General features: G+C 42.7%; 1 protein-coding gene across 7 annotated transcripts in view; it reads left to right on the forward strand.

The window, feature by feature from the left end:
• The window catches only part of RAD18 (RAD18 E3 ubiquitin protein ligase), a 320,686-nt gene that overhangs the window by 255,734 nt on the left and 48,311 nt on the right, over positions 1-16,641 (forward strand). For 6 of the 7 annotated variants that reach the window (XM_029601441.1, XM_029601447.1, XM_029601440.1 and 3 more), the window contains one exon: positions 2,326-2,388. The exons of the other annotated variant lie outside the window; for it this stretch is intronic. In XM_029601441.1, coding sequence (XP_029457301.1) covers positions 2,326-2,388 — 63 coding nt within the window. The remainder of the gene's footprint in view (positions 1-2,325; positions 2,389-16,641) is intronic. 7 annotated transcript variants of the gene reach the window in all.

The raw sequence follows: 16,641 nt of genomic DNA on the forward strand, positions 1-16,641 counted from the left end.
TTGTTGCCAGAGGATGTGGTTAGTGCTGTTAGTATAGCTGTGTTTAAAAAAGGATTGGATAAGTTCTTGGAGGAGAAGTCCATTACCTGCTATTAAGTTCACTTAGAGAATAGCCACTGCCATTAGCAATGGTAACATGGAATAGACTTAGTTTTGGGGTAATTGCCAGGTTCTTATGGCCTGGATTGGCCACTGTTGGAAACAGGATGCTGGGCTTGATGGACCCTTGGTCTGACCCAGTATGGCATTTTCTTATGTTCTTATGTTCATAGTAAGAGTGCACCATGAGCATTGTCTACAGTTCTGTCATTGCATCTCAAAAAAGATACAATAGAATTAGAAAAGGTACAATGAAGGAGAACTAAAATGATAAAGGGGATAGAGTGAATGAAGTTAGGGCTTTTAAGTTTGGAGAAGAGATGGCTAAGGGGAGATATGATAGAGGTCTATAAAATGAGTGGACTAGAGCAGGTAAACACAAATTGATTGTTTACTCTTTCAGAAAGTACAAAGATTAGGAGCCATTCAATGAAGTTACTAGGTGATACATATACTATAAATAGAAGAAAGTATTTTTTTACTCAATGTATAATTAAACTCTGGAATTCATCACTGGAAAATGTGGTGAAAGCTGGATTAAAAAAGGTTTAGACAAGTTCCTAGAAGAAAAGCCCATAAGCCATTATTAAGGTGAACTTGGGGAAATCCACCGCTTATCCCTGAGATAAGCAGCATGGATTCTGTTGACCTTTTGGGATCCTGCCAGGTAGTTGTGACCTGGATTAGCCACTGTTAGAATCAGGATACTGGGCTTGATGGACCTTTGATCTGATTCAGTATGGCAAATCTTATGTAGAAACTTTCTCTTGTGCTACACAAAAACTTGATTACCTTCTACATCTATCCTAGTTAGGTCTTAAGACCAATTCAGTAAGGGTTCAGCTCTATGCAACTGCACAGCCTTTTGTTGTCTAATTTATGCAGGGCCTACTTTACTTGAATCCTCCCATTAGGCCTCCTGCTGTGTCTTGGGATCTCAATATAATTTTGACCCAGCTGATAAAATCCTCCTTTGAACCAAGGTTGTATTTTTGGTGGCAATCACTTCAGCATGTAGGGTTAAGGAGCTCCAGACTCTAGTGACTTATCTACATTATACTGAATTTTATCATGGTAGCATGGTTCTGCGCACCTTTCGTAAGTTTCTGCTAAGATGGTGTCAGAATTCCATCTTAACTAGTCAATTGTCCTCTTAACCTTCTTTCCCAGGCCACATGTCCACCAAGGTGAACAAGCATTGCAGTTTGAACTGCAAAGGAGCCTTGGCCTTCAACTGGAGCAGACTTTAAGCCCATACAAAGTCCACCCGGCTTTTTTAAAATTTCTTTTAACAACAGCAAACAGAGGATTGTCATTGCCAAACAGGCTTTATCCAGTTGGCTAGCAGATTATATTTCCTTCTCTTATGCCCAGATGGGCCTGAATCTGGTGGGTCATGTCGGAGGTGGTGTTCTACCTGAGCCATTGGTGGCTTACCTAAAATTGGTCTCCATAGAAGAGATCTGTAAAACTGCGACATGGAGTTCTCTCTGCACGTTCACATCACACTGTTTGGATAGGGACTCCTGATATGACTGTAAGTTTTTCCAGTCTGTTCTGCGGAATCTCTTTGAGTTGTAGAACCCAACTCCACTTCCTCCTAGGGCCTCCTGTTTTTCTTCCTGGCTGCCCCTCATAAGAAAATAAAAAGGTAAAAAGGCCTGTTGCCAACAAATTTGATTGCTGTTGTGCCCATTGGCACTGTATATGGTTTTCCGCTGTTTCATTCATGGCAGCCTGTAGCTAGGTGTTCCCCACTTATGAGGACTGCCATCTTGCTTGACCTTGAATTGCTTACCTATAACAGGTGTTTTCTGAAGACAATAGGATGTTGGTCCTCAAAAAAAAACCTTCTCACTTTCCCTTGGAGTTGACTTCTCTGTGTTTGTGCTAAGAGATAAGACTGAAGGGACCACTATATAGTTGCATGGCATAATGAATGCTGGGCATGCCTAGTGAGGCACAAATTTCTAGATACTTTGACATAAAAGTTTTGGGTCCAGCTCCATTGGATGATTATATCAATTTGTGAGGATTTGACATCCTGTTGACCTCTGAGAATGCATGTTAAAGGTAAGCAACTCTGCTTTCCATCAAGATCCTGAAAAGGATCTCGTCCCTTATGGTTGTGGGTACCATTGAAAGATTTAAAGATCATATATGAACATTTCTCAAGCATTGTTTGAGCAAATTACTCATTCACTGTAATTGTCTTTACCCTTTTAGTTCAAGTTCAGACATTTTACGAGATCTTGAACAAGCTGAGCTGTCTGAAGAATCGCTAGATGAGTAAGTACATCTTATATATTACTGTCCTCTCTCTTTCATTGTGACTCAAAAAATATCTTTCCCCACAAGGCAGGACTTGCTCAAGTTCTGCTGCAGTGATAATGTGCCTGCATTTCAGAATTTTTACCCTCTTCCTAGCATTGTCAGCACTGCAGACATCCACAGTTAACATAGTAGATGATGGCAGATAAGGACCATTTGCCCCATCCATTCTGCCAAGTTGCCTTCTTGTTTAGTTATGCACTACTTTGGGTAGATGATTATATGAATTTTCATACTGAAACCAAGATTTTCTCACCATGTTTTTTTTACCCAACCTTGCAACCTCTTCCTACTACTACCATCTTTGTCATGATTAAATCCTCTTACTGTGCTAGCCACCCACCACTACTGCTGGTAGGCTGTTTCAGGACTTTTTTTTTCCTCTTTAGTTCTTAATATTCCTATACTTAATCTAGTATCCAGCTCCGCCCCTACCTCAATGTTTTACCACCGGGTTTTGTAATAATTCAATATTACCTCCTTTGGCCTGTTGCTACTATTTTTACGTATGCAGCGGAGCATAATGTTAGCTTTTCCAGTTGCTTTACTATATTGACTGACTTAGACCTAGATCTTTCTTGTTTAATACTTTCCAGTTCATGTCCTTCTAACTGATATGTGACTAATGGATTTTTGCATCCCAAATGTATAATTTTCCACTTTTTAACACTGAAGCTCATTTTATAAACCTTTGGCTAGTCTTCCATTTCTTTCAAGTCCCCTCTGATTTCTTTTGCTCCTTCCAGCATGTCTAATTGTATATATTTTTGTATCATCTGCAACCACGCATATTTTTCCTCAGGTTCCTCAGCAATGTCTCTCATAAAAAAAAATACTTGAAACAACTGAGCCTAGGACAGAGCCTTGGGATACTTCATTGTTGCCTTACCTTCTCCGGGGTAGACCCCATTGACCACCACCCTCTATTCTGTTAATTAGCTAGTTCCTCATCCAGTTTACAACAGTGTCCTACTCCCACGCTGTACAGTTTGTTTACAAGTTTTCTGTCAGAAAGCATTCAAAGCCTTACTTGAGTCTAGATAGGCAGCATCCATGCCACTTCCCTGATGCACCTTCAATAAAGAACTCAGTCAAATTAGTCTAACAGGATCTTCCCTTTGTGAAGCCATGTTGTCTGATGTCCTGCAATTTACTAGCTGCAAGGTGTTATGCAGTCTTTTTCTTTAATGTTGTTTACATAATTTTTACCACTGCTGAATTTAAACTAACAGGTATGTAATTCCCTGCCTGCCTCCTTATCTTCACTTTTGTGTAGTGGGAATATATCTCTCTTACTCATCCCTCCAAACCTTCCCCATCTTCAAGGACAAGTTGAATAGAGTTGTAGGGAGCAGAGTCAGCACATATTTCAACTTTTTTAGTATCCTGGTTATAGACCATTGGGTCCCATGCTCTCATTCACTCTCATTTGTGTAAGTACTTGGTTTGTAATCCTTTCATACTTATCAATATTTCCTACCTTAAGTCTGGCACCTTCTCCCTCTTCTGCCAATACCAAACAAAAGAGCTTAAGATTTCTGCATTTTGCTGGTCCTCCTCATAGTAAGACAGTAAGTGATGGCAGAAAGCAGAAAATGACTGAAGTGGCTCATGCACTCTCCCAGCAAGAACCCACCCATCCCAGGCAGATGTGTACACTCACACCATCTCACATGGAACCCAGCGTTCGCTCCCTTTTCTCCCATGGCCCCCACCCAACCTTTCAGATTATATCATTACTTATTTTGGGTTGTAACTACTGCAATGTGGAGATTCTATCCCCCTCCCAACCAAGCCTTCAGTTTAGGGTTGTATGTGCCACTTCATGTAAGCTACCCCTGTGCTTCACTACCATCTTCTTGCCACTAGGGGATCCTCTGTTCTTAGGCCTTTTTGAATTCCACTACTGTTTTTGTCTCCTCTACGTCCACTGGGAGGGCATTCCAGGCATTTCCAGACTCTGCCCCCTGGGAGCTTCGTATCATGTCTCCTGGTTCTAGTCTTTTCTGTTGAAAAAGGTTTGTTTCCTGTGCTTTAATGTCTTTCAGGTATTTAAGTGTCTAGTATATCCAATGTTTTCTGTAAGCGCAGCAGGCACACACAAGTCATGAAGCAACTGCAAACCAAAAGGAAAATAGAATAGTGTTTCAAAGCACAAATTTGCACACTATGTTGCACACTAGAACTTGTTTGCTCACACAGCCCATAAAATATTAGAGGGACTGTTGATCCATATCTCTCTGTCTCTCCTCTCCTGTAGGGTATGCATACTTAGATCCTCAAATCTCATCTCGTATGACTTTTGGTGCAGACCCCATAGCATTTAAGTTGCCTTTTCCCTGAACTACCTCTGGTCTCGTATTATTTCTTTTGAGATATGGCCTTCAGAACTGAATACGGTATTCTAGGTGAGGCTTCACTAATGACCGTACCATGGCATGGTCACTTCCTTTTTTTCTGCTGGTTATATCTCTCCCTGTGTTTCCCAGCGTTTTGCTGGCTTTAGCCACCATGTTATCACACTGTTTTGGTATCTTGAGCTCATCAGTCCGGAAGCACAGATACAGTTGTTAGGCTGTAGATTTTTGCAGGGGCTGACCACGTTAACCTTTTTTCCTTCAAACAAGCAGCACCTACTTGCTTTTGGTATGGCTGGTATGCCGACTTTCACCAAGACAAAGCCAAACACAATGTCTGGAAACAGAGTTATTAGCATTATACTTTTTTACTTCTGCCGGCCAACCAGGAGCAGAATTACCTGCAAAGCATGTTGCTTTATTTGTAATTTTGTGTACACTTCTTGACGACTTAGTGTTGATATTAGAGGATGTTCAGACAAAAAAATATTTATTTTTTGTTTCATTTTGTGTTAATGCAGATTCATTTTTTGTGTCAAAAATGTATTTATTGGTTTATAAAAGAAAGTAACAACAGTAATACAGTACAGATCAATTAAGATACTTCACAGTACAAATGGAAATGAAAAATGAACAAAATAAGTGCTATGAAAACATCAGGCACAGTTAAGCAGCAGAAGCTAAACAGCGGAAAAACAACTTACTGGACTCCATACTTTTTGGAAATCAAGCAGTCTTCCATTTTGTTCCCCCTCTACTAACTTGAATTTAGAAATATACAAATAGTATTCCATCATATATTCATGTCTAATAATTAATTATTTTTCCAATTGTTTAAAATCCTTTTTAGCACAGCAGACAGAAAAAGTTCTAAGAGTTTTATTCCAGCAGTACCAGAACTAATTTATATAACTTAGAGACGGGCTTACCATCAGATGCAATTTTCATTAAAAGTTTCCCAATCAGTAAAGCCTCTGAACTCTTTAAGATTAATTTTACTGCTTATGATACTGTAGCCGAGTTGGAGCTAATTAAAAAAAAATGAGACTTAGGTATGTCAAATTTGCATTGTAGAGTAGCAAAAGATTTGAATTTATCCCTCCTTCAAAAGATGACCTACATTCCAGTTACTTACGCCATCCCAAGTTTTCCAATTAACAATGTTAACCTTAAAACAAGTGCTAGTCCATAAGAGCACATTTTTTTTTTTTTTTAGGTTAACCATGAGGATTTAGTGCATTCCTCAACCTTAGGATAATCCAGCAGGGTAGCCTTGATTACCACATTCGTTTTTGTTTTGTTTTTTTTAAATTCATGTTATTTAGTGCTTATTTAATTTATATTCCACCTTCAGGCACCTCAAAGCAGATTATTTTCAGGTGCTGTAGTTTAAATCATTTAGTATGTGTTAAATTTTAGTGTGTGTACTAAATGAAATGAAACAAACAGCAACATAGCCTTAGTTACTATTACTGTAGTTATTAGAAAGATTTCTGTTTTAATAGGAGCTTTGCTAATATTGTTGCAAACATCATCAGCTCCTTCTTTGGAGTCTTCCCCTATTCACCTTTCTTTCCTCTCTTGCTAGATCTCTTTCATCACTCCTTTTGTAGCCATTGATTATAGATCTGGTAACCAAGGGGAGGGATGCCCAACCACAAGCAAATATTGGATGGACTATCTGTTTCCCTCCCACACATCGGCGATCTGATATTTTAGCATGAAATTTGCCCCCATGGGTTTGTGTAGTTCATCAAGGATGGAAGCAGCGGGTACTATTGCATCCACTTGCTAGGGCCAGTTCAGCCTGCTCTGCGGCAAGCTCAGGGCTATGCCTAATCTGAGCTCTTGGCTAATCCACTTTAGAGTTTGCTGCTTCACTCTTGTTCATCTGCATGGAGCACAAACAAGGATGGCAATACTAGAAACCTGGTTCCTTGGGCTATCCCCCTGGGTATTTTAAAATTAAGCAGCTGTTCTCATTAATTCTGTGGTTAGTACCACAATGAAAACTGGATCACAGCTATTTCTGTTTTTAATTATCTTCTCCCCAGGGGTCACTCCTTGCCGTAATTGTGCTTTTGATTTAAAGATACTTCTGCAGCAGGTTTTTGGTGAGGAAGAGCATTGTATTACGGTGATTCATTTACTTCCAGCGGACTTGCAGGGCAGTGTACAATACAAGGCCCCGCCCTGGGCATTAAACTCATCACTATGGGGTAGATTTTAAAAAGGTGCGCGCGGGCATACCTGTGCGCAAGTTACCCGGCACGCGCACATGAACACCTGATTTTATAACTTGCGCACGCAATCGGAGCGGCCTGTGAGGGAACTTCCCTTCCCCCTAACCTTTCCCACCCCCGCCCCTACTTTAACCGCCCCCAAAATTTTTGTTTTAGCTTTTGCGCCAGCTGACTGCCGGCACGCTATCCCTCAACACAGCAGCAATGGCCCCGCCCCCTTCCCGCCCCTTTAATAAAGCCCCGAGGCTTTATGCGCATGTAAACTATTGAAAATCCGGCCCTATATGTGTATATAAAAACATTTTTAAAAGACCTAAAGACCTGGCTATTTGGCAAAGCTTATCAAGACCATGATTGATCCAGCAATTTATTAATTTATTTCCTTTTATTGTTTTTCTTTTATTTCCTATTTTTAATAGAATTTTTATGTGATATCAATTTTATTTTATTGTAATTGCATATTTATTTATTTATTAATCTGAATCTTTCATTTAATTTTGTTCTGACTGATCGAATTCTATTTTAGATTCTATACTTTTGTTATTGTTCTCATATTGTATTTCTATTAATTATATAAACCGTTGTGATGGTATATAAAAGCTATAAATAAATAAATGTGTCTTCAAGAAAGAAAAAAATAAAATCCCCAATAAGTTCTCTGCATTATTTATTCCTCGATGTGGTGAACCTTTTCTATCTGCAGTCCGTTACAGGAACTCAGGTGCCTGAAACTGTTTCTGCTGTGGAAGTTTCACTTTTTATCCATACCCATATAGTTCTAAGAGAGATTCCCTGAAGTCTGTGGAATTAGATGGTGCTGAAGATCATGAAGGTAATAAATGACAATGATGAGATCTGACACTAACAAAGCAGGGAAAGTAAAGTCATTTTACTTCTATACAAGTCTCTAATGAGAATCCACCTTAATACTGTGTTCAGTTCACATCTATAAAAGACATTGACAAGGTCAACGCAGTTCATAGGAGGGCCACCATAATGGTGCGTGGCCTGCAGTATAAGCCATTCTGTACATAAAGATGTAAGCAGCTAAAGGTATACTTTCTAGAAGGGAAAGGGGGCATTATACAAACATTCAAATATCTAATAGAATTTAAGATGATAACATATGATGGCACAGAAATGTGATGGCAGAATAAGACTATATGGCCTATCTAGTCTGCTCATAAATACCAACTAATTCAGCTTTATGATGCCTACCACTCCCTCGGATACTGTTCTTGTCTCTGCTACCTTCATTCCATGCATCTTCTGTCCTCTCTGTTTAAGAAATATTTCCTTAGATTACTCCCGAGTCTACCTACTTTCACCCTCATCCCATGACCCCTTGTTCTAGAGCTTCCTGTCCACTGAAAGAGGCTCGCCTACTCTGCATGGAAACCATGGAGATATTTAAATGCTTCTATCATAACTCCTCTATCCCCCATTTCCTCTAGGACAGTGGTTCTCAACCTTTTCCTGTCAGTACACATCTGATAGATGGTTCTTGCATGTGTAACACACTAAATACATGTCTGACATGGGGATAAATTTAAACATACACTTTAAATCCACAGACCCCTGATCCCCAACAATGGGTGCAAAGCAGAACTAGGACATTCCCTGTACAACTCATCATACAAAAAAGATATTCTGGTTCTGATGTCGTAACAGTAACAGCAAAACAAATTCCTACTACCAGGTGCAATAGCCCTACTTATGAAAAGGCAGCAGTTCACCATCCATGCATGTCCTATTGAGAAAACACATCAAGTAAGACTGATACAGACGCCTAGATGCTAGTAAAAAGCCTCACCTCGATCACACACAGAACCAACCTTCAAATACAGAACGACCACAACTTGCAAATATGGAGACAGAAACTGGAATGGAAACCAAAAAGATCCACTCTGATTACAGTGCAAAAGTGGAGAAATTAAAACAGAAATATAGCACCTAACATACTTCCAGGATCTGCAATAATGCATACAAACTAATCCACAAAGTTACATCTGCATTATGGAATGTACTCAAATAGTAACAACCCTGCCTATGAAAAGGCAACACTACAAATATTAAACCAGGCCCTAAACACCAATACGTTTCCTATTAGGAAAACAGAACAAGCCAAGCTACTATAGATCCCCACACAGAAATAATAATTGTAAAACTATACTAATAGAATAAATGTTTCAAAACAGCTGATGAACAAAATAATATTCAACAATTAAAACCTCATAAAATTATTAAAAATTCTCCAAACACCAATAAAATATATCAAAACAGCAGACATCACATAATACCCAATAATTAAAATGACAGTCAATCAAGAAAAGTAAATTTATAAAGCCACCTTTACTTACCCTCTCCAACAGCTCTCCTTTCCCTTGCAGGCCAGTAGCACAAACCAGGAGCAGCAGTGGCTCCTGCAGCTCTGTCCTCATGGTCCTCTTCCTTAGAGCCTATGACGAGTCTCTCTGTCTCTTACTCACACATCAGTCACAGCCCCACAACCAGTTTCTCTCTCACACACCAAACATCTCCCTGACCAGTCTCTCTCATATATGTACACACACTGGCTTCCCACTTCCATAGTGTCTGTCTCTCATACACAGGCTTCTCTCTCTCTCTCTCTCTCTCGCACACACACACACAGGCTTCCCATTCCCATGCTCTCTTTCCAAACGCACAGGTTTCTCACTCCCATAATCTCTCTCTCTCTCTCACACACACACTCAGGCTTCTTACTTGCATGCTCTCTTGCGTACCAAGGCTTCTCCTGTCATATTCGCTCTCTCTCACACAGACACCAGTCACCTCCCTGACCAGTCTCACTCTCTCACACATACACAAACTAGTCACGTTCTTGACGAGTCTCAATCTGTCTCACACTCTCACATCAACTTCCTGACCAGTCTCTCTCAATCACACATATGCTCTCTCCCACTTGCACACAGGCTGTCAATCACATTTACACATACCCCACACCCTCAGTCACACACATGCTGTCTCTCTCACCCTCCCCTCGCCCCCCCCCCCCCCCACCCAAAGGAGCACAAATGGTAGCTGCAGTAGCCTTCTCTTCCAGCCCCCATGGCCCAAGAAAGAAGATTCCCATCGGCCGCAGGGACTAATGCTGCTGACTCCTTTGCTAATCACTGGCTTCTTCTCATTTTGCTCTGGGCCTACGCTGCTGCTCGGGACCGATGCTACCACTACTTTTCAATGCAGCTTGGCCCTTTCTTATTCCCGTGTGCCCCACTGCATATCACTTCCTCTTTCAGGCCATGGGGGCAGGAAAAAGAAAAGGCCATGCTGCAGTTGCCAGCTTCCACTAACACTGCTGCTGATCCCGACTGGCCTTGAGCATGCTGATGGCCTTGGGCGGCGGCAGCAGCAGCAGTGAAAGAATGTCTGCCTCTTGCTGGGGTGGAGGAAGGGGAGGGAAGAGCTGCCGGACCAGTGGGAAGTATGACATACCTACCAGTACTTAGTGACACACTGGTGTGTTGCAACACACCAGTTGAGATTCGCTGCTCTAGAGTAGTATACGTGTTTACATTTTTGTGTATCCACATATGCTTTAGAATGAAAATCATGGACCATTTTAGCAGCCGCCATCTTGACTGACACCAGCCAGTTTATATTCTTTGAAAAATGCAGTCTCCAGAAAGGTACGCAATACTCCAAATGAGTTCTCACTAGGGGCTTATACAGGGGCAATATCACCTTTTTCTGTTTACCATGCCTCTCTCTATGCAGCCAAGCATCTTTCCATATTTTGCTGTTAACTTGTCCACCTGTTTGGCCTCCTTAAGATCATCAGATATCACCCCATTATCTGTAGAATGAAAAGCAAAAGGACAAGGAGTTATAATATTTAATTTGAGCATTTTGATGAATATTGTAATTCACCCTGGGTACTGTAGTGGATAAGGGCTGTCATAAATTAATTTTTATGTTAAATGAAGCTGAACAGAGGATCAAAATGATTGTGAGAGAATACAATTTCACTAAGAGGGTGGTGAAGAGTGAACACCCGGACCAGACTTCCAGCAAATGTGGTAGGAGCCCAAATAGTGACAGAACTCAGCACGAATAAGATAGACAACAGGACCTTGTTACTAGGAAGTTGGTGGGAGAAGTTCACATATCGAGTAAGACTTATGGCAGCACCCATTGTTCATGTTGCTATGAGCTCCAGGTTGAAAACTTAGGAGCTAACCTACCTTCAGCTAAGGAGAGGAGGCCACAACCAGCGATGTGCTCCGCCTCTGGAGCGAGGGGGGGGGGGGGAGTTGGTCCAGGAAATAGGATTTAAAAGTGGGCTGGTCCACCCCCCAGCCTCTTTTAGCAGTTTTTGGCTGATAAATTGTACCTACTTTCTTTTCACCCTCTTTGCGGCCTACTTTTTCCGCTGTTCCCCCCCTTCTTGCTGCTGGCCGCCTGACTCATTGTGTAGTTTGGTGTGGCTGGTCACAGTGGTGTAAGCCTGGAGGCAATTGTAGTGTGTGAGCAGTGCGATGTGGCTGCTTGCAGTCGGACAGGCGTGAAGGCCTAGAGTTGTGACACAAGGATGCTGTCCCTATACCTCACCCCCCCCCCCCCCATCCCGCCTCTCTGGCCATATGTGCGGATCAGCCTCCCTCCTCCCCCTCAGATGGCTCGAGTAGCAGCCCTGGTGCTGCTCTGCCAAGTGCTTTCATGGAGGCGACTGGGCGGTGATCCCTCAGGCTTGGGGCCAGTGGCTGGCTCCTGCTGCATCTGTTCCTTTTGTTCCTGTTTGCTGCACGCGACTATATAAAAAAAAAACATGCTGCTTGTGCTGTGGCCTGTTAGAGCTTGGCCACTTCATTGACACGGAGAGCACCAGCATGCCGGGCTTCTAGGGCATGCAGCTGCTCATTGAGAGGAGCAGAGCATTGCATCGTGCTGCAGAATGGGGACAACCAGCCAGGCCACATGGACTCTTGCCTTCCCGGCCAATGCACCACAGGAGCCGGGGGTCCTCTTCCCATTGGTGTGCTCTCTGCAGAGCCGGTGGCCCCTCCAAAGCAGGACTGGAGTTGTTCTGGCAGGGGGAGGGTGTGGGTCTGCTGCCGTCCACCTTCACCCCTGTGGAATACAGCCACAGACAGGGAACAGGGCAGTTTTGCTCTGGTGCTATCAGAGGGTAAGGCTTCAGCAGTAAATTAAAAAATTAAAAAAAAAAAAAAAAAAGCTTCCGCCACGAGCCGCCAAGCTCTTGCTGAACATGCCAAGGGGAGCAGGGTATGGCTGGCAGTGCTCTGGCTGGGGACATCGGGGGCACATGCGGTTGGTACTACCGACCGTGGCCAACAGTTCGAGCAATTTCAGGGGAGCTCCCTCCTCGGCAGCAGTCACTTGGTTTTGGGATGGGGGTCATGCTTCCTCCGCGTCCCCATCTGGTGGCTGGCCTGGGGCTCTGGCTTGTGTGCTGCCTGCCGCCAGGGGCTGAGGCAGCTGCTGGCTTTCCTCTTTTATGCTGTTGGTGAAAACACTTTGCTGTGCCAGGGTGAAAAAGGCCTGGTGACAGCTGGCATGCGCGAGGCAGCACACCTTCCCTCACCAGCTCCGGCCCCTTTATGCAAGGCGGGACATGGTTGGGTGTGGGGTCCTGAGTGGGCCTTCTCGTTGGCGGTGGCAGTATTGAGGCCGCAGCCTGGTACCTATGATGCCCACAGGTTAGTAGGGCAGCTACCAAATACTGGTTGCTGGAGTTTACAGATCCAGTCAGCAGCAGAGGGGGGGGGCGGACCCTGCGGGAGTGGGGGGCTGCATTGTGGCAGGCCTGCTGAGACTCTGCTATAATTAAATTCAAAATGATGAGGGGTTGTGGCTGCAGCCCGGGGCTCCTTTCATTGGCTGGAGCTCCCAAGAGTAAGATTGTGTATCGGCCATTGGCCCCTGTCAGGCTCAGTCGTTGGGGCGAGGCCATAAGACCCTACTGAAGCGTGACATGTGCCTTCAGTTGCCAGGCCTGGCTGGGACTTCCCAGGGAGCATTTGGTTTTCCTTGGGATATCACGGCCCCAGAGATAAATTGGGCCCCAGGGTACAAGTGGTTGTTGAAAGGAGTTCATCTGCCGGTTATGAGTATTGCTCGCTCATTGATCGTAGCAGTCATGTGGAGGGTTAACCTTGCCCCTCCCCCAGCCCCTGCAAGCTCAAGGCCCACAGTGGCAGCAGGGTGACCAGCTAGCAGTTCGTGAGTTGGCTCAGGCAGCTCCCCTTTTGCTGGCAGCTATTGATAATATTCTGGGAGCATGGCAGCCCTCCAGTAATGAACACTATGCAGGGAGAGCTTCGGGGCTTGGATTTTTGGGGAGAGCTTTTGCCATTCCAAGCCACATGGCTCAGCCCCAGCATCAAGGCATGGGCGGGCAGCTTTGTGGATCCTGAACGCAAAACAAAGCAAAAATAAATAAATAAATAAGCACCTACATTTCTTCTATTGTTGGTATCGGCAGCATGGGATTTATTTGAGGTTTGGGTGCTTGCCAGGTACTTGTGGCCTGGATTGGTCACTGTTGGGGGCAGGGTGCTGGGCTTGGTGGACCCCCCCTCTCTGATCCATATGGCAACTTCTTATGTCTTAAGCACTTGGGTAATGTTTTGATCTCATCTAGAACGCTGTGGGCAGTGCAGTAGGCGGCACCTTCGGATTATATAGGCCATGGCAGTCAGGAGTGTAGGGAATGGGAAAGAATGAAATTGACTTACAAGATTTTTTTTAGACTGTGACATTTCACAACAAAATGTTTAACTTGTTTAATATTATCAGTGCTGTTTACCCCCATTGCAGGATATCTTCGGGCATCGCTTATATTCTCCGGTAGTGTAAAAGGGTGGAGATAAGAAAGTTTGTTTATTTACTGTCACATTTGCCTGTCTGCAATACTGCATATTAGAACTTGAAATTAGTAATAGAGTTAACTTTGGTGTATCACATTCCCCCACATATCCATGCTGAATGGCACTAGTCTCTTTACTCTGGGTACTTGTCTCAGCATGGAGTGATGCAGATGCATGGTGACGTTCGTCGTTTTGTTCACCATTCCTGGCTTAGTGGTTCCTAGTATTTCGTTTGCTTTTGACCGCCGTGGTACAACAAGCCACTGTTTAGATATTTTCTCCACTATGTCTCCTGGATCTTTTCCTGGGGGTGGCTCCTAGAGTGGAGCCTGACATTGTATAACTACAGCATGTTGTCTTTCCTATGTGCTCTACCTAGCACCTGTGCAGATTAAATTTTATCTGCCATCTGAATGCCCAGTCTTCTAGTTGCAAGGTGTGCTCCTGCAATTTGTCACAATCTACTTGTGTTTTAATTGCTCTGGGTAACTAAGAGTGTAGGACTTTTAAGGTGGTTCTTTGGTGGCATGTTTTCAGCTCATTACCATATCTGTTTGCCACCACACTCCTATTCTGCCAAAAACGCCACTCCCATCCCACACCATGATGCAAATTAAAAGATTTGTCGGATGTGCATGGCAGCCAGGTTTAGGTGCTACCACATGCTTGGGATGCCTTTTTATTTCGGCGCATGTACTCGTAGGGAAAAAGCATGACCTCAGTCATATTTCTGCACCAGGGACAAAGGACAATTCAGCCAGGCGCACTATAACGAAGAAAGGGCTGGTCCAGGAAGCAGGCATAGTATGGTAGCCCCATTTGCTTGTCATTATGATGTTTGCTGCCGTGGGTAGCAGGGCAGGATAGTAATGACGGCCGAGAAGGACCAATTGGTCCATCCAGTCTGCCCACCAATTTCTTATGGTGGTAACTGTTGCTCTGTGCAGGTTACACCAATGCTTCTGTGAAGGGTATTAACTGCTGCCTTGTGCACATTACCTTCCAAGCCTTATGTTAAAGTTAATAAGAATTACATTCAAAACTGAGCTGCTGCAGAACCCATAACAAAAATGACAGCTAGCAACATTTTCAGGGTTTTTCTGCTGGCCGATGTCCTTGTTAATATTCCTTTGGAGTACTTATTATATGATGTGTACAAACTTAGCATTGTGGACTTGGCAATGCTTCTTAATCAGGTCCCCTCAGAATGACCTGGAGCCTACAATAGATGTGCAAGAAAATGTTACAGTGGGCACAGCTGTGGCTTAGCCGCTTTTGACAGTGCAGTTAGGCCATATCATTAGAGCTGTCCAGTTACCTTGTTCTCCCAATCTCTTATGGCACCCAAACACCATTTCTTTGTCTCGGCATTCTTTTGGTAATGGGCTCCTATTGCATTGCCTTTGAGAGAGCACATGGCAGGTTCTTGGTGCTGAGCAAGATGTTTACATATCTAAGCTGTCAGTATAGATGTTCCTGCTTATTGTCATCATTTTAGTCCATTTTATTTAAATCTTTTATATACCGATGTTCGTTTGCACATCACATCGGTTTACAGTGAAACAGATAGCTTAACGAAGAATTGGAACGAGAAAAGGAAATTGGACAGTAGAAAGTTGAAAGTTACATTAAAACATTTTGGGAGAAATTATAACATTTCAGAGGAGGTAAGTTATAGGTACCAGATGATTATAACTTTTTTTTTATTTTATCTTTCTTTATTTTAAACAAAATTTACAAAGGATAATCACTTTTTACAGAAACAAAAAAAAAATAATCAGCTTTATCTCACAACTTTCACAGTTATATTACAAAAGAATAACAATATCAATTAACTTGACCCCAAACATGAAGAGAGGAGGGTTTACTGCCAGGACATATGAGGAGCTAATCTTTTACAGAAAATTCTAAGAAGAATAAGCTTAGCGTTTAACAACTATTCTTTTCTTTATGATTCCACAATAGAAGCATCTTGGATTGAAGGATTGGGAAGTAATCTTTTTCTATTTTCCAGCAATACTTTCATTTGTTCAAGTACAAAAAAAACATAGGTAATATTATCTAGCTTTAATATACATCGACACGGGTACCTGAGTAATAAAGCTCGCCCCCATTGAACGGGCTTCCTGTCGCATTGACAGGAATCCCCTCTTTCTTTCCTGAGTAGCTTAGGCCAAATCAGGGAAGACCTGCACAGTTTTACCCATGAATTCTACTCTCATATTTAAGAAATAATTCCTCATTATTAGACTGAGATCTTGCGAATAAATAAAAGAAACCAAGAGAGTAGACCTCTCTATTATTTCAGAAGTTGATGGACCCTTGATCTGACCCAGAAGTTGATGGACCCTTGGTCTGACCCAGCATGGCAATTTCTTATGTTCTTATGTTCTAAGTTGAAGTTTCTAGAAAAGTTTTTAAATTTGCCAGATCAAGTACTGGAGCAGCTTCTTCTCCTCTAGGCCTTGCATGAGGCATGAAATACACTTTATTCAAAGTGGGAATATTCTCAGGAGCTATCTTTAGAATATCCACCATGTATTTCCTCAAAGTTGTTATCGGTTGTTCGCCCATAACCTTCGGGAAATTTATAAACCTAAGGTTTAAATTCCTTGATTTATTTTCCAGCTGTCCAATTTCCTATTAGTGGCGATACGATCTTTCATCAAAGCTGCTTGCACATCTTAAGACTTCTTTACTTGTTCTTCCAATCTCTGAATCTTTTGTTGTTGTTCCAAG

This window comes from Rhinatrema bivittatum, chromosome 4 (genome assembly GCF_901001135.1).
Source record: "Rhinatrema bivittatum chromosome 4, aRhiBiv1.1, whole genome shotgun sequence".
NCBI lineage: Eukaryota > Metazoa > Chordata > Amphibia > Gymnophiona > Rhinatrematidae > Rhinatrema > Rhinatrema bivittatum.